General features: G+C 34.6%; 2 protein-coding genes across 3 annotated transcripts; both read left to right on the top strand.

Moving 5' to 3' along the window:
• The first annotated feature begins 465 nt into the window (after nt 1–465).
• On the top strand, nt 466–7,402 carry LOC132609535 (B3 domain-containing protein REM10-like). 2 transcript variants are annotated; one of them, XM_060323575.1, is made up of 10 exons: nt 466–698; nt 1,510–1,792; nt 3,985–4,059; nt 4,882–4,956; nt 5,172–5,302; nt 5,453–5,681; nt 5,912–5,986; nt 6,113–6,216; nt 6,609–6,837; nt 7,200–7,402. In XM_060323575.1, the coding sequence occupies exons 1-10, from the start codon at nt 633–635 to the stop codon at nt 7,253–7,255; spliced, it is 1,323 nt and encodes a 440-aa protein (XP_060179558.1). In that variant the 5' UTR covers nt 466–632; the 3' UTR covers nt 7,256–7,402. The 2 variants fall into 2 exon arrangements, with proteins under 2 accessions (XP_060179558.1, XP_060179559.1); XM_060323576.1 differs by lacking the exon at nt 3,985–4,059.
• An 8,176-nt stretch (nt 7,403–15,578) lies between these two features.
• Nucleotides 15,579–16,430, top strand: LOC132612212 (F-box protein At3g49450-like). The gene has a single exon (XM_060326531.1). The coding sequence runs from the start codon at nt 15,579–15,581 to the stop codon at nt 16,428–16,430; it is 852 nt and encodes a 283-aa protein (XP_060182514.1).
• The last annotated feature ends 5,211 nt before the right edge of the window (nt 16,431–21,641 follow it).

A 21,641-nucleotide genomic window follows, 5' to 3' on the forward strand; every position in this document is an offset into this window, starting at 1 on the left:
TTGTGAGTTCACATACCAATATTTAAGAGGTTTCATTATTAATGAAGTAAATATTTATTGAGGATAGAGAACATGATGAAATATGTTAAGAGGGTAAAATAATCAAAATACTATCCTTATAAATGCTTTCTTAATGAGTGTGTAAATGAAAAATGCGACAAATATTTTGAGACGGAGGGAGTACATAAATTATTTAATACATCAAAAGATGTATCGTGGAATTACTTATTCATGAAAAGCTTATACATGAATAAAAAGTTTAAAATGACAAAACTGGTCTTATTTTGTTCCAAAAAATCTATAAAGGTCAAACATTCAACGGTATAATTGTAATAATTATTTTTTAATTTTAAAATAAATAAATAGTCAAATGGTATCATTCGTGTCAATTTTCAGTGCGACGAACCAAACACGCATCATACTAATTCCTACATTATTAATCCCTATAACTTGGCTTTGAACCAACCGACCCCTTATGTCAAGACTCAAGAATATTAGACAGATGAATCATCGCTATTTAGAATTTAGCATTAGATTTTCAATTACCAAAAGCTTCAGTTATATCAAGCACAAGCCAAACTACTAGTACTACTTATTTCAATACTAATAGTAGCACTCATTTTTTGTCCGCCATGAAAGTTCCTCCTAAGAAACCTCATTTTTTCAAACCCATTTTGCCAGGCTTCAAGCATGGATTCGTGAGTAACTATTTCAATATGCCATCTTCCCTATATCTATTATTCTTGAGTTTAATTTATATACAATGATAGTATTTTAACTCTTTACTCTACCGGGTCTTTTTTGCTCTTTGGGTGACGTCATAGTATATGCCGCGCACGTGTGAAAAGGTAAAGGAGGGTGAGGATCACAAAAAAAATAAAAAAAATACACCTCAATTTGTTTTTTGTGAGTTTAAAGTATCATCAATTAATTATCACACCTTGACTAGTATATCTGATGCCTTTTTTTGTTTTGTTTAAAAATATTACAAATGACACTTCATGCGGATAATTAAAGGAATTAATTAGAAAATTTAAAAAAATTAAAAAATAATGGTCAAAAAGACATCTAAAATATAACCAATCGAGGTGTATTTTGATAAATAGTTGGTGATAATACAGTTAGAAAATGTAAATAATTCAAGTGTATTTTGATAAGTCTCACAAAAAAAGACACTTGAGTGTGTTCTTGACCATTATCTTCGAAAAGAAACCACCAACTAGATGAATATTCCTAAAACTGATCCATTTTAAGAAACAGAGTTTGATTAAGGATTTAAACCTGATTGGTTAAACCCTTAGTTTTTACTACTGAATTCATTGCATTTTTGCAATTACGAGTTCAGAAAATGATATTTGTGGATATTTTAGTAAATTTTTTCGTGTATATCCCATGTAAAAGATAATGGTTCAATTGAATTATCAAATGTATGCTCCATCCGCCACTAGGTAGATATAATTTAGGTTCTAAGCAGATAATTAGCTACTCTGATTATATGATGTATTGCAGAAAATTCCTATAGGTTTTTTGAATTATCTGAAGGGATATGATCAGTATGAACATGCAATACTGAGAAGGGCTGATAAAAAATGGTTGGTGAAAGTGAAAGGTGGTCGATTCGAAGAGGGTAATTGGAAAGATTTTGTAGAACAACATGATTTGCAATTGGGAGATATTTTAGTGTTCAAACATGAAAGAGACATGATATTTGAGGTTTCCATCTTTGATTCAAGTCATTGTGACAGAGAATATATGCATGAAGAAGACACTGCCAAGAAATTTGATTTGGAAGGTGAAGTTCCATTTGACATATTTGATTTCTACTTTTGTGATATCTAATTTCTTGACATGTTTGTATGTCTAAATAAATAATGCAACAGCTAAACCACATCCCAAAATCAAGTCATGCACAATTTCGGGTAAATTTCATAGCTGGTACTTGAGCTAATGATTTATTGCACAAAAGGAAGGGGTTGTGACAAGATAAATCTAAATAACAAGGATAATGGTGAATAGAGTGAAGTTCTAACCAAATATCTGATAGCAGAACAGAGCTAATAAGGTCATTTTTTGAGGTTTCCCGTTAAATTCGGAATCATTGAATGCTAGGGTGGTAGGTGTAAAGAAATGGATCTTGGGCCTAACTCAATCCCAAAAGTTAGCTCATGAGGGGAGGAAAGTCCATATAAGGAGACCACCCATATTATTAACCACCGATGTGGGACTTTTCACTCTTCAACAGCAGGACATTTGGTAGCTTGTCGGTACTAGAACGGGTCGAGCATATAACAGAAGACCCCCTTTTTGTTTCACCCAATATCAACGGTAATTGGATCGAGGCAGTGGATCGTATATCCATATACCGGTTATAATTGGTATTTCTATATTTTTTATATTTTGGCCACAGTAAAATATTACAGTCAGCTAAGTGGCCGGAAATATCACCTGAGTGTAGTAAGTGACTTTTTGTTTTAAAAAAAAAGACAGTGACTTTTCTTCTATAAGATAAAGAATAGTGAATTTCTTGGACAATTTCTATTAGTTGAGTGACCTTCTGAGTAATCAACAACGTGTTTGAGTATCTGACGTATCCAATTTCATATTTCTTACATGACCTTTTCTGCATGTAACAGAAAAACCAAATCCCAACATCATGTCATCACGCAAGTCTCTTCCCGATGTCAAAGCTGCTAAGGGCTTGCATCTCAGTCACTCTCATTTTATTTGTACCATGAAATCCTATTACCTTTCAAAGGGGTTTCTGCTAAGTTATCAAAACTAAATTCTACTTCCATTTGTTATACTCCCAAAAAAGGGAAAAGTAGATGAACTCATTTTGTTATGAGAAAAAGAATTCAGAAGTGTGAAGCATATATATGTACTGTTTATGTGAAACTGGTTATAAACTGTCTCAGTGTGTTCCAAGGCCATTTGCTTGGCTAAACGGTCTCAACAACAGGAAATGTACGATAACGATAAGAGACGAGCAAAGGTCATGGCCATTTAGTCTATATTCCTCTGGCCGTTTCACCTACACTGGAGGTGGATGGCATAACTTCTGCATTGCAAATTGCTTCAAGGAAGGAGATCGCCTAATGTTTGGAATAATCGCCAAAGGAGAGAAGCCTCTATTAAAGTTTCGAGGCAAATTTCTCATCTAAGCCCTTCTCTTAAAATTCATCCAGTTTCTTACCGTTTGTCTTTTTTTTTTTTTTTTTTCCTTTAAGTTAAATACGATGACATAATATTTTCTCATAAGGATCCTCCCTAGTTGTTAAAGCTTCTCTTTGTTACTGTTCTTAGCTCCATCTGTAGATCTGAATTCTAAAATACTCTAAACAAACTTTTTTAGTGAACAATAGGGTCCTCAAGTTTTTATGAAATCTTCCAAGTTTCAAATGTCCAATTCCATCAACTGAGAAAAAAATCGAGCTCATTATTGGGAGGTTTTACTTATAAAGAGTCTTAACTTTAGTATCGTTTATAAATAACATTTTGCAGTATCCATGAAAACTTTTCCCTTTCTTGTGAGTACAGTTACTGAGAAGAAAAAACTAATTGTCAAAGAAGGTGCTTTTGAGAAACTTACAGTAGCTCTTCAAAACGTTATTTCTCAAGTTTTATGTTAGGCCTATTCAAGCAGTTCACCAAGTAGCATACTATGAGCAGCGGCGGAGCTAGCGTTTTGAATATGGGTTCAGCCGGACCCAGTAGCTCTGGTTCAAACCCTGTATTTGTATTAAAAAATTCATTGAATATGTACAAATTGTTAATTTAAACCTAGTAACTTTAAAGGACTAAAATTCCGAATCCATAAGCTTCAAATTATTCTGGCTCCGCCTCTGACTAGACATGATTTCCTAAATCCATATGTTTCTGAGAGTTGAATTATTTCTCTCCTTTTCCCCTCAATTTATTGTGTTTAGATTCATATTCTGTTTCGATTCTAACATTCCTGGCTGTTTGTGTTGATTTGAGAACTAGATCTGAGAGGAAATGCGTCACTCCATCCCGAAGGAAAGAAGACTAATTTGGATACTGAAAGAGTTCCCATTCAAGGTCTGGATTTCACGAGCAAATCCTTGCTGCTGTATCTAATCATAATTTTCATTTCTAATACCAAAGCTAGTTACTCAAAACCTCTAATGAAACTTGTGATAGTAGAAGAGAGCTACTATGGTCTTGTTAGAGGTTCCCTTAAATCTGATACAACACAAGGATTTTGCGTGATGAAAAATGTTGTGCTTTTAAGGTGATTCACAGTAACTAATTGAGAGAAATGTATATGGGCTTTTTTCTTTTCATGTAGGATGTATTGCAAAAGGAATTTTGTATATAGTTGATTAACCAAATCTAAGCATTTGAAACTTAAGAAAACTATGATCACATAGTGCAAGAGAATCTGGAATAGTTGATTACTCAACTTTAGTTTGTAAAAAATTGGCATATAGTAGGAAAGATCGACGGACAGCCTCCAATAGAGATCCTATCATGTTGAACTATTAATATACTCTATGGTTAATGTATCTTGGAAGCGTCCTGTCCCTATATTTTCCTTACATGATTTTTTTTTTTTTTGGTAATTGACAAATGTAACAGAAAAACCAACATCACGCACAAGGTTTTCCCCTATGTAGAAGCTTCTACGGACATGCCCCTCGGTCACCTTCATTTCATTTTGTTACTCATCACTACCATTGAGAGTTGAACTAGCCCTTCCATAATTCTTTTTCACCTCTTTTTTTTTTTTTTTTGCCCATCGGCACTTCGTTTCTTTCTGAATTATGGCAATACTCAATTCTTTTTTACTTCACTAACGTTCTTGGTTTTAAATCGTCTTCTCTTTCAGTTCTGACGTTGTTGTTTCATTTTAAAAACTAGATTTGAGGGGAAATGCATCTCTCCAGCCCGAAGGAAAGAAGACTAATCTTCATGCTAGAAGAGTTTCCACCGGAGGTCTGAATTTCAAGATTTAATCCTGGTTGCAGTATGTTTGTCTTTTTCTGTTCATTTCTCTGATTCTAAAGATTTTCTTTTCGGAATAACAAGTTATAGTTAAGACCTGAACATCTCCTAGTGCTAAGCCTCATATCTTTTTTTGCTTGTTCATGAAGTATTGCTTTTCAAATCTTTGACATGACCTTTTGTGTAATAAACAAATTATGCTGCAGAAAAACCAAAGCACAACATCGGTTCATCAGACAAGGTTTTTTCCAATGTAAAAGCGGCTAAAGACATGCCTCTCGGTCGCCCTCATTTCACTTTTACCATCAAACCCCATTGCATTTCAAAGTCTTTGCTGGTAAGTTCAAAACTAAAATTCTACTTTCATTGTTACACTTAGAAAAAGAAGAGCTCATTTTGTTATAAGAACTATTTTTTCTTTGATAATTCAAACATGTGAAACATAAGTATGAGGTATTTATCTGCAACTGGTTATAAAACTTTTCAGCATATTCCAAAAAAACTTGCACGAGCAAACGGCCTCAGCAACAGGAATTGTACGATAATGATAAGAGATGAGCAAAGGTCATGGGCGTTTAAGCTATATTACTGTGCAGGCAGCACTTTCATTGGAGGTGGATGGCGTGAATTTTGTGCTGCTAATTTCTTAAAGGAAGGAGATCACACAATGCTTGAGACAATTTCCAAGGGAGAGAAACCTATATTGAAATTCTACGGCAAGTTTTCTCATCTTAGCCCTTTTCTCTTATATCTCATCCACTTTTTTCCGCTAAATCATGATTACAATGAAATGGCATTCTGTTCCTTTATAACGACCCTGTCTAGTTCTTAAAGTTTCTCTTCATAACTCATGCATCCTTATAGTTTCTACTTCAACTTAATGTTCTATTTTTGGATTTAATACATCTTCAGTTTCAGTTGTGACATTTTTCACTTTGAAATCTAGATTTGAGAGAAAATGCGTCACTTCAGCCTGAAGAAAAGAAGCCTAATTTGGATGCTAAAAGAGTTTCCACTCAAGGTCTGAGTTACATGGCAAGTTTTGGTAGTTTCCGTGGTGACTTTAGTCGCCAACAGAAAAGTCTTATTTCGTGTATCTTCAGTTTCAGTTATTACATATTTTCTTTTTCATGCATCTTTTATTAAGGCCTCATGATTGAGAGCTCAGATATGACGACTCCAACATCTGCTAAGGCTAGCCCTCATTTTATTTCTACAATTTTTCCTTATTCCATCAGCAGATCCTATTTGGTGAGTAATATGAACTGGTTTTAGCCTTTTAATTAAGCCCTTAAATTAATAGTTAAGATTTTAATTATTTGTTTCGTTTCAGTCTAAGTGTCTTAGTTTAACTGGACATGTAGGTTAAGAAAGTAATGAATAACTTTTGATTCATGTGGTCTTAAATTAACGATGTGTATAATATACCAAAATTCCCTTTCAATCTTATGGTTTTAAGCATGTGATGTGGAATGTTGGAATTGAAAGGCTGTACTAAATATAGAAAGTGATAATCTTTTCTAAATAGACTACAAAAAGAAAGTAATACACTAAATAGAAACATAGGGAGTGGGAGTATATCTTTTTATTGTGACAAATAACGCAACATTGATCGATCTACATACTGGGATAATTTTGAGCAGTGTCTTCCGATCGCTTTTGCAAAATCAAATAGCTTGATGAATAGACGCAAGATGATTCTCACAGATGAGAAACAAAGATCATGGTCAGTACAGCTAAAACCAAGGGGCAAGCACTTTGCAATAACCAGGGGATTGGAACAGTTCATGAAAGCTAATGGTGTCCAAGCAGGAGATACTTACAAGTTTGAACTCATCAACAACGGAACTATACCTGTAGCATATTTCCATTGTGAGTATTTCTTTACTTCCCTTTGTTTTCATGATCTTCCTCCGCGTTATACCTGTTTTTTTTTTTTCCTGCTTTGTCCCTCCGGCCGCTAAAATTTTGGATAGACTGACTCGTAAACGAATTTTCTGTGGTAGTGATATGAAAATATTATGCCACACTCTGAAAGAGCTATGAGATTCTTGAAAGTGTGTTACTTCTGATAGTAAACGAATCTCAAAAGGCTTTTTCTGGATATATTGCTTTACGAAACTCACCAGGGCCCCAAAAGTCTAGCTTAGACTTCAATTATTTAGTGATTTTATGTGCAAAATTTAGATTCATAGCAAAGAGAGTCTATGTTATGCTAAGCAAATATTTTGCAGGTAAATATTCGGGAAGGATGCCAAGCATGAGAGAAGCCCTTGACAAGGAGTACTGAAGAATATGATGTTTTTTGGATTTACTACATGTTGGCTAATCTTAAAAAAAGAATGTACTTTGACTTTTTGCTCTTCAATAGACAACCTGTTTTTGTATGCTGTTAGCATTACTAACTCTTTAAGATTAAGGGAGTGGCACTTTTGTACGTAGTTTTTCATCGATTATCCCCTAAAGATTGGTAGTCTTTATAATACAGAAAAGTAGATATCGCCATACGTAGCATATATCATTATGCACTATAACATGTATAGCAAACTGGAGCATATAACGGATGTTTTAGTTGGTATTCTTGGGTCGGGTAACATGTTGGAGAGTTTTATTTGGGATCGAGGCCCAACTAGCAAATTGTTTAAAAGGACAATGGATAAGAAAGAGTAGTTTTATGGGGCAATTAGCGTGAATGCCCTTCAAATGCGCTGGTCTTTAATTTTTGCCCCTGTAATGCGTGGTCTTTAATTTTTGCCCCTGTAATGCGTGGTCTTTAATATTTGCCCTTCTGAGCTAAAAGATAATAAGAAAAAGACGTTACTATCCTTACTCATAACATATAAAAACCTGAAAGTCTGTAATGAACCCCAAACATCCAATTAAACCTATCCACCATTCCAACAACAAACCTTTCAATCGTTTCATCGTTCCAACATTTCACCGGAGAAATCTCCATTGATTTTGCTGTTACAACGTCGGAAAAGGTAAATACATAATATATAGTGTTTCAATTGAACGTAATTCAACTCAATTTGATGCTTTATTAAGTTTAGATTTGTTAATATTTGAAAATAACAACAAATCATCTTCTATGAACTAAACAACTGATATTCAGTTGAGATTCAACATTGCGAATCATAATTTTATTCAACAACATAGAATTGATCAAATTTATTGCTTTGTTCTGATTTTGATTAGTTTATACGTTCCATTTGATTAGTATACAATGCTCAATGACTTAGACTTAAAATTACAGTACCTTCAGTTGACAAAAAATAATCAGGCAAAGTTCTAAACAAGTATGCTGGAGGAGATAGAAGTTTGCCTTGCAAAAGAACAAAGTATGCCGTTAGAGTCAAACTTTCATTTTCATAAGCAAAACATCAAGTATACAAGTGTTAAGAACTAGAAAAGTATGCCGGAGGAGGCAGAAGTTTACTTTACAAAAGAACAAAGTATGCTGTTAGAGGCAACTTTCATTTTCATAAGCAAAATAAAAAAGTACACAAGTGTTAAGAATTAGACAAGTCTGCCGGAGGAGGCAGAAGTTCACTTTACAAAAGAACAAAGTATGCTGTTAGAGGCAAACTTTCATTTTCATAAGCAAAACATCAAGTATACAAGTGTTAAGAACTAGAAAAGTATGCCGGAGGAGGCAGAAGTTCACTTTACAAAAGAACAAAGTATGTTGTTAGAGGCAACTTTCATTTTCATAAGCAAAATAAAAAAATACACAAGTGTTAAGAATTAGACAAGTCTGCCGGAGGAGGCAGAAGTTCACTTTACAAAAGAACAAAGTATGTTGTTAGAGGCAAACTTTCATTTTCATGAGCAAAACAAAAATTTACGCAAGTGTTAAGAACTAGAAAAGTCTGTCGGAAGGGGAAAAACTTCAATTTACAAAATTACAAAGTATGCCGTGAGAGGCAAACTTTCATTTTTCATAACCAAAACAAAACATTATTAATAAAACAACACCAAAAACACATAAGATTGCATAAAAACCAAAATTATTAACAAGACAACACCAAAAAACCAAGACACACATAAATTAACTTAATTCATGAAGTTATGCCGGAACAGGCATAACTTTATGCTGGAACCGGCATAACTTCAGTTTCAAAAACCAAGAACTCTGCCGGACCCGGCATATGTTGCCTCAGACAAACACAGTCTTCATGAAAACACAGGTTACTAAACAAAATAAACACCAAAATCTTAAACTAAAGTTTATAATCAGGAAAACATATAAACTTTCATAAAAACCAACATTATTAACAAAAAAAAAAACACCAAAACACCAAAAAATCAAAACACATACAAACTAACTTAAATCACGAAATTATACCGGAATAGGCATAAATTCAGTTTCAAAAAACAAAAATTCTGCCGGAACAGGCATATGCCGCCTCGCACAAACACATTCTTCACAAAAATCAGATTATTAAACAAAAACAACAGCAACAACATAAAACAGTTGTTCACAGACAAAACTTCAAAAATTCAACAAAGAGAAAATCAAAACGAATATCAAAATCAACTAAAACATATTACGACATTAAAAAAATCAAAATATATACATGGGGAACGAAACTAAAGTTCAAAAAATCATACACACACTTTAACAAAACACTATAATTTTAAATAAAAAAGGATCAATTAAATATAAAAAACGACGAAGACAAAGATATCAATTCAACAAACAACAATTTAACATAAAAACAAATATTGAAACGAGCAAAAGATCCAAATTCATACCTAAATTTTAGAACAGATAAGACAGACACAAAATAGAGGAGGAACGAAGAAGCAAAAAAAGAAAAGAAAAGGGCAAATGACGAAATAGAAAGGGTTTTAATGGGGTAAGGGTAATTTCGTCAAAAAACTTTTATTAAACAGGCTGCAGGGGCAAAAATTAAAGAAAGCATAAATGAGGGGCAAAATATAAAGACCAGCCCAAAAGAAGGGCACTCCGCGCAAAAAAAGAGTTTCATGCGTGTTGTATTGTATGTTCCTCTCATCTTCTTTCTCTAAGTTTCGCATCCCCTTCTGATTTCCTATTCTCAATATTTGTTAATTGCTTATTGTTTCCTTTATCATTTGTAATTTATGTTCTCAATGATCATACTCTCTCTCTCCCAATTTATGTGACATTTTTTACTTTTCGAAATTCAAACTGCATGATCTTTGATCAATATTTTAAGATATATTGTTTTACTGAATTGATATGAAAAAAGTTGCAACTTAAAATACTTTGGACCAAAATTGGACTATTTAACCTATGCTTTTCTTTTTAACTTGTTACGAATTTAAATGGACCAAAACTTCTAAATGCATACCTTAGGGACTATTTTGAATCTACTTAAAGGAACCTTTGGTCATTTTCTCTACCAATGACTAATAAGTATTCCCTCTATCTCAATTTACGTAGTATAATTTGACTTAACATGAAGTTTAAAAAATAGTGAAGACTTTTAAATCTTGTGATTTAAAATAAGCCAAAAATATTTATTTGGTTACACATCATCTCGTTACATATAAAAGATAAAATTTAAAGTTAAATTATTATCAAATAAAAAGATGTATCATTTTTTTTGAAACAGATTAAAAATAAAAGTGTTTTTATTTTTTATTTTCACATAAATTGTACGGAGGTAGTACTAGAGTAACTTATAAAGGGTGGCCATTACCAAGTCCCTAACCCATCGCTCATTTTGCCTCACACCCCAATGTTGTAGGGCATAATAGCTGTAATTAATTGGCAAGTCTTGAAGCAAAAATCATAAAAAGGTAACTTATTACTCTTTGAATACCTTCCTGCTTTTCACCCATATTTTTCCATTTTGTAAGTACTCTAGAGAGTTTTAGCAAATAGTTACTAGTATTGTGATTTCTCAGTTTTTTTTTTTCTAAGAAGATAAAAAAAAATTCTTCAATTTTAGATTAGACTTTTGATTTTTTTAGTTAGAGTGATGTGGTCCGTTTGCTAAATCATACTCTGTTTCAATTTATATGAACCTATTTCCTTTTTAGTTTGTGCCAAAATGAATGACCTCTTTCCTAATTTGGAAACAAATTCACTTTATGAAGTCATTTACAACCACACAAATATTCAAGACTTATTTTGAACCACAAGTTTCAAAAGTCTGAATTCTTTCTTAAATGTCGTGCTCAGTCAAATGGATTCGTATAAATTAGAACGGAGGGAGTATTACTTTTGATTTAGTTTTTGAAAAGTTAGGTTTCCACAAAAATCAAAATAAAATGAGAATAATTTTGGGTTATATCTTTGTTTTAAAGACTGGTCTAGGGGAAAGGGAAATGAAGGATACCTAAACGTTGAGATCAAACACTTTATCCATAACCCGAATCACAACATTCTTCTTTTTTTTTTTTTTTTGGTACCTAACCAATTCTCATTAATCACCAAGTGAAATAACAGAAGCTAAAACAATCTAACTAAACATTAAAGGGTCATTTGGTTGGAAATAAGTTACCCCGGATAACTTATCCCGGAATTAGTTTCACCCTCCCATAGGGATAAAATAACACTACAATCCCGGGATAACTAATCCTAGGATTAGTTATATGACGATTTTATCCAAACCAAACATAGGATAAACGCATCTCAAATATAATCCCGGGATTATTTATCCTTGTCCCTTGTACTAAACGATCCCCAAGTCTTGCACGACTAATAATCCGTTTGGCCAAATTTCTAAAATCAACTTATTTTAAAAAGTGCTTTTCAAAAAAGTACTTTTGGTGAGAAGCAATTTGTGTTTGGCCAATTAATTGAAAAAATACTTTTTAGCTTCTGAAAAATAGCTTCTGCTACTCCCCAAAAGCACTTATTTTCTCCCAAAAGCTTGGTCAAACACCTCCTTTGTTTTAAAATACGCACTTTTGGCCTCTCAAAAGTTTGGCCAAACACCTCACTTTTTTTAAAATAAGCATTTTTTTTTTCTTTGTAAAAAAATAAGCACTTTTGGCCTCCCAAAAGCTTGGCCAAACAGGTATAACTTAGATTTAGGATTAGCTCTAACATTACACACATAAGCTACTTCTTTAGCTAGGATAGTCCAATCTCAACTTTGCTTCACAAAAATCCTTTGGTTCCTCTCTATACACAAGATGTGTACAACTTTTTATTTTTTAATAATCGTGGTGTCCGGACCAGCTTACGCACTCCTTGACTAATTTCACGGGATACCTGCCACCTCCCACCACCAACAACTTACCAGGTAACTTTGTCCACTAAGGCTAGAACATATGGAAAGAAATCACCTATTGTGTTTGTCTCCGTTGAGATTTGAACCTAAGACATCATGGTGCTCAACCCACTTCATTGACCACTAGGCCACACCATTGGGTGCGTGTACAACTTCAGCAATTACCATTCTGGAAATCTGGGCAAAGGATTTGATGGGACTTCTCCTTAGCATGCTTGATAGTCCATTGCAGGAAATCATCCCAGGATCTGGCCGAATGTGGCTGTCTCTGTAACCACTGGGAAATTATATTCCATAACTGTTTTGTATACTCACAAGCAGTGTCATCAAAGGCGTGCTTAAAGCGTGCTTAAGCCCTGATGCTCAAAACATGTGAGCGCTTTGCCTCGCTTAATGTGAGCGCTCAAAACATGTCGTCACAAGGCTCTAACACATATTTTTCCTTTGCCAATGAGCGTTTCCTGAAGAGGCTACACTAAATAATTGATATTTCACAGCATCGTAATTTTATTTTTCATTTTCGTTGTCCATATATTTGTTATTCTTGCTTATTATTATTAGCCTTGGAATAAAAATATATATTTGTATTTTTCTCTCCATTTGCGCCTTTTTCATTAAAGCCCACGCTATATTTGCGCTTCGTGCTTAAAGCCCCAATAGACCTTGGAGCTTTTTGTGCTTTTCGCTTTTGATAACACTGCTTTAAAGTCACCATCAGATGATCTCTAGTTTCAGGACACATATGACATAAAGAACACTGAGTATCAACTGTCACCCCCATTTACTGATTCTATCTGCTGTTAAGAGCTTGTCCTGCACTGAAAGCCATAAGGTAAACCTTGCTTTAGGTATTGCCTCATTCTAAAATAACTGGTAAGCCTTGGCAGATTCCCAACTAAGCTCAAGTATAGCTCTTTAATGATACTCTTCGGGCCTGGTAATCTGAGCTTGATCAAATATTCCTCTAGCTTCTAAGATTTTTCTCACCATCCAGCATGCTTGCTGAGGAATGGCAAGACTATGCATCTGTCAGCGTTTTATATAAGAAGTATGGATCCACTTGATCCATAGCTTATCCTTATTCTGAGATAGCTCCCAGTAGTTCTTGGCCACAACAGCCTCGTTCTAAAGTGTCAAATTGATCAAGCTGAGTCCTCCCACTGACTTGGGCAAGCAGACTCTACTCCATGCTACAAGGGCTCTCCTGGATATATCATTTGTACCAGTCCATGAGTAGCTTCTGTAATCCGCTTTTATTGTTTCCACAACTTTAACAGGCATCAAGAAAAGCAGGGACCAGTAAGCCTGAATACCAAATATGACAGACTGAATTAACTGAACTCTCCCTGCATAGGAGAATTTTCTGTCCAGATGGGCAAGCAGACTCTACTCCATGCTACAAGGGCTCTCCTGGATATATCATTTGTACCAGTCCCTCTTCTGCAATACGCTTCTATTGTTTCCACAACTTTAACAGGCATCAAGAAAAGCAGGGACCAGTAGGCCTGAATATGACCAGTAGGCCTGAATACCAAATATGACAGGCTGAATTAACTGAACTCTCCCTGCATAGGAGAGTTTTCTGTCCAGATGAGATCTTAGCAACTATGAGCCCGTTTGGATTGGCTTATAAGTTGCTTATAAGCTGTTTTCAGCTTTTTTGAGTGTTTGGCTGGCCAGCTTAAAGTCACTTTGTGCTTAAAATAAGCTCAAAAAGATAATTGGGCTCATTTGACTTAGCTTATCTAAAGCAGCTCAGCTTATAAGCCAAAAAAATTAAGTTAGACTACCCCAACTTATTTTTTTAAGCTTATAAGCTGTTTCCAAACAGGCTCTATTTTGTGTATCAGTGGCTGCCACTGTTGAACACTCAGTTTCTTGATAGTCAAAGGGAGGCCTAGATACTTGAAAGCTATGTTGCTCGGACTCTTCAAAATTGTCGACGGGTGCGTGTGGATACTCTAAAAGTAGTGTATTTTTTGAGAATCCGACCCGTGTGCGGCATCATTTTTGGAGAGTCCAAGCAACATAGCTTGAAAGGCATTTCACCCAAAGAGAACTCCAGTTTATCCAAGATCCCTTTCTGAACATCACCACGCACCACCAAAATATAGACTTTTGTTAACATTAGCTTGTAATCTAGAGGCCTAAGTTGCTCGGACTGGGGTGCGGGTGTCCGATATGGGTGCGGATCCTTCATGATCTAAATTTTAGGATTCGGGGATACGGATCCAGGTATGGATATGGGTGCGGGGATTGGGCTAAAAATAATTGAAATATCTAAAAATAGAATTATAAAACCTAAATTATGAGGTATTATGTAGAAAACTTGGGGAGAAGATATTGATCAAGAGGAGAATGCCCGAAGGAGATTAAAGGAAGAGGAGTGACATAGAAATTTTAATACACAAGGTATTCCATTTTCTTCAAATCCACCTTAAATTTTGTTTTGATTATAGAAATCATTGAATCTGTCCGGAATTTCTCCGTCGATTTTGGTCAAAGTATCCAAGAGGGGTTGACCAGATCGAGTACGGATCCCACACCCACACCCATGTCGTGTCGACATGGGTGCGGCACCGGAAGTGAAGAGTCCGAGTAACTTAGCCAGAGGCATGAGCAAATCTAAGAAAGGCTTGGTGCAGACTGTACAGTGGGGAGATCACCCCTAGCAAAACAATAATAGATCATCAGAAAAACTCTCAGATGAGTAGTGCCCAACTTAGCGCACTAGGGTGGTGTTTGAAGTCCTTTTTCTCCTTTAGCTCATTCAGGCACCTGGTTAGGTACTCCATAGTTATAGCAAGTAAGAAAGGTGATATTGGATCACGTTGTCTGAGTCCCTTAGCTGCATCAAAGGGCTCAGTCAAATTTCCATTGGTAAGAATTGAATAGCTCACAGTAGTCACACACTCCATTGCCAACAAATGAATTTAGTAGGAAAGCTTAACCCTCCGTGACTTGTTCTAGGCAAGGCCATTCTACAATTCACAACATTCATTTGGCATATAATTCGTCTATATATATTAAAACATCTATGCTAAATAAATTTTTAGCATGAACTGTTTGTATTTAGAAGCATTTTCTGTAGACATTACAAGGTTCAGGTTCATATGCGCTCAGCCTTCGCTGTCCACATCTGTACTCACTACTTGCATAAGAAAAGACCCTGTAAGTAAATTGTACGCCTTGAAAATTGTTGAAAAGAATAATGTGTTTATGCGAAAAAATTACAACTCTCACTATGTATTCATCCTAAGTTGTGATGCAAATATTTCCTCTTGCGACTAACTTTTGTTGCGACACTGCAGCCTTAAAAAAAAAAAAAAAAAAAAAAAAAAAAAAAAAAAAAAAAAAAAGAAGAAGAAGAAGAAGAAGAAGATGGAAACATCAATAAAGAGGAGGAAATGTACAGAGGAGAAAGGAAACATTGCAACTAGTGAGTTTGATAAGTTGACTGCTGATCTTATAACCTCAATTTTTGTTAGATGCCCAGTGAAGACATTATCCACATTAAGGTGTGTATCGAAGTCATGGAATGACCTTATTGTTAGTCCTCCTTTCTATTCTCACCACCTGAAACAATCAATGGAAAATGCCCCCCAACTTCTTGTTATGGATCGCTACTTATTAGGGGCAACAAAGTGTAGGCTACGATTTGTTTCAGTAGGCACGGAAGTAGAGGAGGGAGAGAACAATGAATTATACAATGACACATTCCCTCCTCTCTTTTGGTGCTCTTGGCTTGTATGCTATGGTTTGGTTTGCATTTCAGCAGGAGATCGTCGTATTTTTTTGTGTAATCCTGCCATGCAACAAGTGCGTCAATTGCCAAAATGTTCACGTACTGCTTTACCACCTAGAAGTGAGCATTTTGGGTTTGGATATCTACATTCAAAGAATGAATACAAAGTGGTGCATTTTTTCTATGGGCGTCCTGCATCTCGTCGTAGTAGGTATCCGGGACTTGCACAACTAAGATGCGAGGTGTTTACTATAAATGGGGTTGGTGGCATTTCTAATAGTAGATGGAAAGAAATTGCTGAGATGCCTCTGTATCATCCGTACTTGACAGGGTTGTTAGTAAATGAATGCATGTATTGGCTGGCTGGAGTACGTCTTGATGCCAAACCTAATAGAATTTTTTCGTTTGACTTTGAAAATGAGAAATTTCTCACTATATCTCAGCCATCGTCTTTTAAGACTCTTTCTAACCTGAAATGTTGGATCTGAAAGGGATGCTTTGCTTGGTAGACAAAGATCATTTTCGCAAGAGTTCAATTCTAGACCTGTGGATACTCAAGGATAAAATCAGTTGTATTTGGGTGAAGGAGTATAGCATCAATTTGGTCAACTTTAGGTCCGAGAAGATTATGTCTACCGTCGGGACATGTAATGATGAAGAGATAATTTTTACACTTAAGGATGAGGTCGTCTTCTACGACTTGAAAAGAAACTGCTTTAGAAGAGTGAAAAGAGTTCCAAGATTTGATTTTGGACTTCAGATATATGACTTTGGAATTTACCGCGAAACCTTGTTTTCTTTAGGAAGCACACAGGTCCATCCTTCCCTCTTTAAGTATTTATCGCTTTTATGTTAAGAGGGATAAACGACTCTTGTTCCTTGTGTTGGAAGATGTTAAACCCTATCTTATTTCATATGAAGCACATCCTTGGTGAACATTGTAAAAAGGGTTAATGATATTTTTGATGATCGAAAAATGTAATGATGATTTGTAACTCTTTATTTGCTATTTATTTGGGTTGAACTTACTAGTTGCATATTGGTTTATGTCAGTTCTATGGTTAAAACTCCCTTCCCCTTGTTTTTACCTGCATAGAGTAGAAACCAAGAATACTTCTTGTTACCCCAATGATAGTCTTGGCAGGTTATATAGTATATTACTGAAGGTCATTGGAGTTACAAGCGGTTTTTCTTTTGGGCAGTTGTTCACCGTTGGATCAAGCCAATATGACCCATGATAGTTTTGTAACCGAGGTGCCTTTTCTTTTTCCTTTTTATTCCTTAAGGACATTTGGGGAATTTACGTGTAGAGTTTGCAATTCATAATTGTCTAGAAGTCATTTCGATAGTTGTCCTAATCTCTAGTCGCTTGACTTGGGCTAGTCTTGTTAAAAAGAGTACAATCGGAGAAATTAGAGATTTAGGCAAGTGTCTTCGACATCCTGGAAATTCTTCTAGTATTGTTGTTTAAGAAAGGAAGAAGACTTTTCAAGGTTTTAAGATCAAAAAGAGTAATGAAGCTTCCAAATGATGAATGTGATGCTAAGTTTAACTTACCACTATTGTCTTGATATTTTATGTTACAGTATAACTTTTGGATATTTTTGCTGTAATTCTCTAGATAAATTTAATGTGTTGAGCTTTATTTTGTACTTATTATTTCGTGGTGTTTACTTGGTGAAGTTCAAACAAAAATTAACTTGATACAAGAAATCTACCCTTTGTGTGGCGATGAGAATTGCTACAAGAGCACAGTAAGTCGGAACTAAATGTTTTAGGGGCAACAATACTATTGCAAGCGCTTCCATTACTGAATGTTATTTGTGATAATATTGGTGTCACCACAGAAACACATTTTGTAGCCACCGCTACAAAGTCATTAAACCATCAGTGACCACTCTCATATTGCAAAAAAAATTAATATTTCCTGTGACAAGTAAAACCTCAAGGTGTTTCAACAATGTAAACTTTAGATTACCCAAAAGTAGTTCATATGACCTCCAAAACTCTTAAGAAGAAGAAAATGCAGGAGATCGTGAGTTTTTTTTTTAGGTTCAACTTATTTACCATAATTTGATATTTTTAATTTGGCCCCTCACTCTTATAACACCCAGTGGCGGACTCATGTGCAAATTTTGGGTGCTCCAGTATCCATTAAACTCAGTCACGGAGTGTATAGCTGTATAAAAAATATAAAGGAAATAGATATAAATAGTTAATAGAGCACCTCCGAACTCAAAATTCCTGGGTCCAGCACCCCCGAACTCAAAATCCTAGGTCCGCCACTGATAACACCCCTAATCAACCGTGTAGGATAAAGGAAAATTTGAATAGAAAAAGAATTACAATTTTCTACATTCAAGACTTGAGGTCCTTTCGCCTCTTTCTTCTCTACTCACTAAACTTATGATTTGTAGAGCCCGTTTGGATTGGCTTATAAGCTCTTTTTTAAACTTTTTTGAGTGTTTAGCTGTTTTCAGTTTTTTTGAGTGTTTGACTTGCCAGCTTAAAGCAATTTTGTGCTTAAAATAAGTCAAAAAAAAAAAAAAAAAATTGGGTCCGTTTGGCTTAGTTTATCTAAAGCAGCTTATAAGCTGTTTTCAGTTCATAAGCTGCTTTTTTTAAGCCCATCCAAACAGGCTCGTAGTCTCTATTTCATTTTATATACAACTAGTAAACTTAATAGCGCTTCGCGCGGTCGTAATTACGTTATTAAATATTAAAAAATAATCAAAATTATTGTTTCCATAAACTAAAGTTATCTTTAATTTTTCTTTCAAAAGGTTAGCTTAAACATAAAGTTTGTAATTTCAATCCATACTTATTTTGCAAAATAAAAAAATTAACAAAACTTCACCTGCATTTTAAAACAAAGAAGTTAAAATAAAAATAAATAACTATAAAGACACAACAATAAGACCTAAATCAAAATTGTCTAAATATCTTGTGTGTTGGAGAAGCAAGATTTCACTATCATCGTTGGTACATTTTGGTTACACTCTCTTATAGGTTAGAAATAAATTATTAATCAGTTTTTGAGGAGAGAATAAGTAGTGTTTATTTATATTTTTCTACAGAAGAAATATGAATTCATGTGATATTTTTCTATCAAGCTTTGAGCCATTGACAAAAAATTAGGAATAGAAACATCATTTTATTTCATGCTCCTTATAGGTAAAATATCTCATTCATATGAATTGGTCATCTTAAAATTAGAAATTAAATGTAAAAGTCTTGTTAAAAGAGAAATATGTTGTTGCAAGAACAACTTCCTCAAACCCCCGACCATAATTGAGCCAAGCTATTCATACATTCTTATTAGAAGCACCACAAAACATTCATAATGCTGATCGTAACTTAATTTTTTTTTCTTTTCTAAAAGATTTTTTCCCTTCCTTAATTAAGGTATTCATAGAAATCAACGCATTACAATATGGGCAAAATGCAGAAATTTGAACTTGAAAAGGACAAAATATAGTGATGCCAAGTTTTTGTCCTTAAATTCTTAAAGATGCAATGGCCTTATGAGACTGCTATAGAGCTGCAACGTCTATTGCTTTAGTAAATATACCCACCCGACTACCTGCTCTAATATCTCAAATAGGGACCTAAAATTGTGAAGCTCAATCGCAGGTGGTCTTGATTGTATACAATGATACAAAAAATATATGTAGTATCATATCAATATACACAAAAATAATACTTTTTCAGCCAGAGTATATTGTGAATCTTTTCATCGATGTTTAGATATTGTAAATTTGTAACCAATTAACCCCACTCCGTTATCACCGCGTTCTAATAAAATTTTCCTAGAAAAAGCTCTTATCGAAACATAACAGGTCATGACAAAACTTCTTTGTACCAGTGATACGAATCGATTTGGGGATGAAACCAAATCAACTCAAAATGCGGAAATTCAGGATAAAAAGAAAAGGGATGAGAAAAGAGGATAAATACTTGACCCGAATGGGGGGAATCCTATAGACAAATCTAGGTATATGAAACCTAAACCCTTCTAATTTGAATTCAACAACCCAAAAGAACCAAAGCAATATGAATTCAAGGCAAGATATTCGGATGAAATCCACAAACGAACAATCTTCATGAAATCATTGGAAATAAACGGTTCAAAGACCAATAATGGAATCCACCATTAAATCTACTAAATTAAGCTAAACCCTAGCTAAACAAACTGTGATAATCCTATCATCACTCAAATATTCATCATCAAAATCTAAGTGAAGAAAATGGCTATGTCTAGTATTTATACTCCTAGACTAAAGAAGTCTAAGTTATTACAAAAATATCATTAATAAGGCAAGGGCCTTGTTTGGCTAGTTGGATGTTGGTTTGGAATCCGAAATGTCTCGCCCTTGCACAAATAGTCATTATCCCATCCTCAAAGCTTGCAATTGCGACCATTTGCATGTATGTCCCTTCTTTGCATGTTTGGCCACTTTTGCATTTCTGTCCTTTTTGCGCTTCTAGCCACTTTGAGTGTCGGCCTTCTTTCTTGTAGCCTTATCTTCAAGCCTCGCCCAAGCCACCTCCCACACATCATAGGCCTCATTGTGGGGCTTGTATGGGCCTCCAAAGGCCTTCAACACCATCCTGATCATCCATGCCGCTTGTAGAGCTTCAAGTTCCATATCTTGGCTAAGTCTTGAAATGAGGTGTGCCAAGTAGGGTCATATCAACCAGTGACATTCAGCCATTTAAGTGTCAAAAAGACAATAAAATACTACTAAAATTATCGTACATGATGAATAACCAAATTTCAATTGCATTGAAAATTTTAGGATGAATCAATGCAATTTAAAAGGAACTAATGAGAAGACATCGATTCAAATCTGAATTTTCGAATTGAGATAGATCAAGCTCACAATTTGATTGAAGCAAATACTTTTCAAGTTGTAGCAAAAGCCTTTAGTTTCATATTTTGGCAGCTTCAACAGGCATCTGACCACCGGTGGCGGAGCCACATTGAGCCAAGGGGGTCGAAAAAAAATACTGTTTTTACAAGGTTAAAATTATTTTTTATGTATATATAGTAGATGTTGAACCCCCTTAGGCTTTTTCGTATGTTTACTTTTTTATATTTTGAACCCCCTCGACGAAAATCCTGGATCCGCCACTGTTGACCACAACCATATATTTGCCCAAAGCTATTGCCACCTATAATGTTCCTTTTCCTCATAGTCTTGGCCATAACCACATTATTGCAAAATGTAAATAGGTTTGGTGAATCTGAGGAAACTTAAGCATAGGAGAGCAAAGAAAAAGTTTATTTTAGTGGGGGACACCAGTTGATGTGAGGTTTTCTATAACTGATGATATAACTAAATACTCATTAAGATAGAGTAATGAGATATATTAAATATGATAAAAACAATTAATTTTCAATTATTAAAAAAAATTAAATGAAGAAAATGTAGGGAAAAGCCAAAAAATGAGAAAAAAGATAAATAGGATCCTTGGCCATAGAGAGGTGTCACATCATCTTGTCTATGCCTAGTTTTATTATATATATATATAGATTATTCTTTATTTAGTCTCTCCAAGAAATAACATATTTATAAATTTAAAATTATTTAAACTTAAACTTCCACTTTACTGCTAATGAGAGATTTTTATAGTCACGCAATATTATGACATAATCCAAAATTACAAGTTTCAAAATTTTGTAGTCACATAAATAT

The sequence above is a fragment of the Lycium barbarum genome, chromosome 9 (genome assembly GCF_019175385.1).
Source record: "Lycium barbarum isolate Lr01 chromosome 9, ASM1917538v2, whole genome shotgun sequence".
In the NCBI taxonomy this organism is placed as follows: domain Eukaryota; kingdom Viridiplantae; phylum Streptophyta; class Magnoliopsida; order Solanales; family Solanaceae; genus Lycium; species Lycium barbarum.

Bases quoted from the DNA above. Each gene is read 5' to 3' on its own strand.
- LOC132609535 (XM_060323575.1), top strand. From the start codon at position 633: ATGAAAGTTCCTCCTAAGAAACCTCATTTTTTCAAACCCATTTTGCCA. The intron at 4,957-5,171 runs GTCTGAATTTCA...ATTATGCTGCAG, and splicing joins TAGAAGAGTTTCCACCGGAG to AAAAACCAAAGCACAACATC. The intron at 5,682-5,911 runs GCAAGTTTTCTC...TTTGAAATCTAG, and splicing joins ACCTATATTGAAATTCTACG to ATTTGAGAGAAAATGCGTCA.
- LOC132612212 (XM_060326531.1), top strand. From the start codon at position 15,579: ATGGAAACATCAATAAAGAGGAGGAAATGTACAGAGGAGAAAGGAAAC.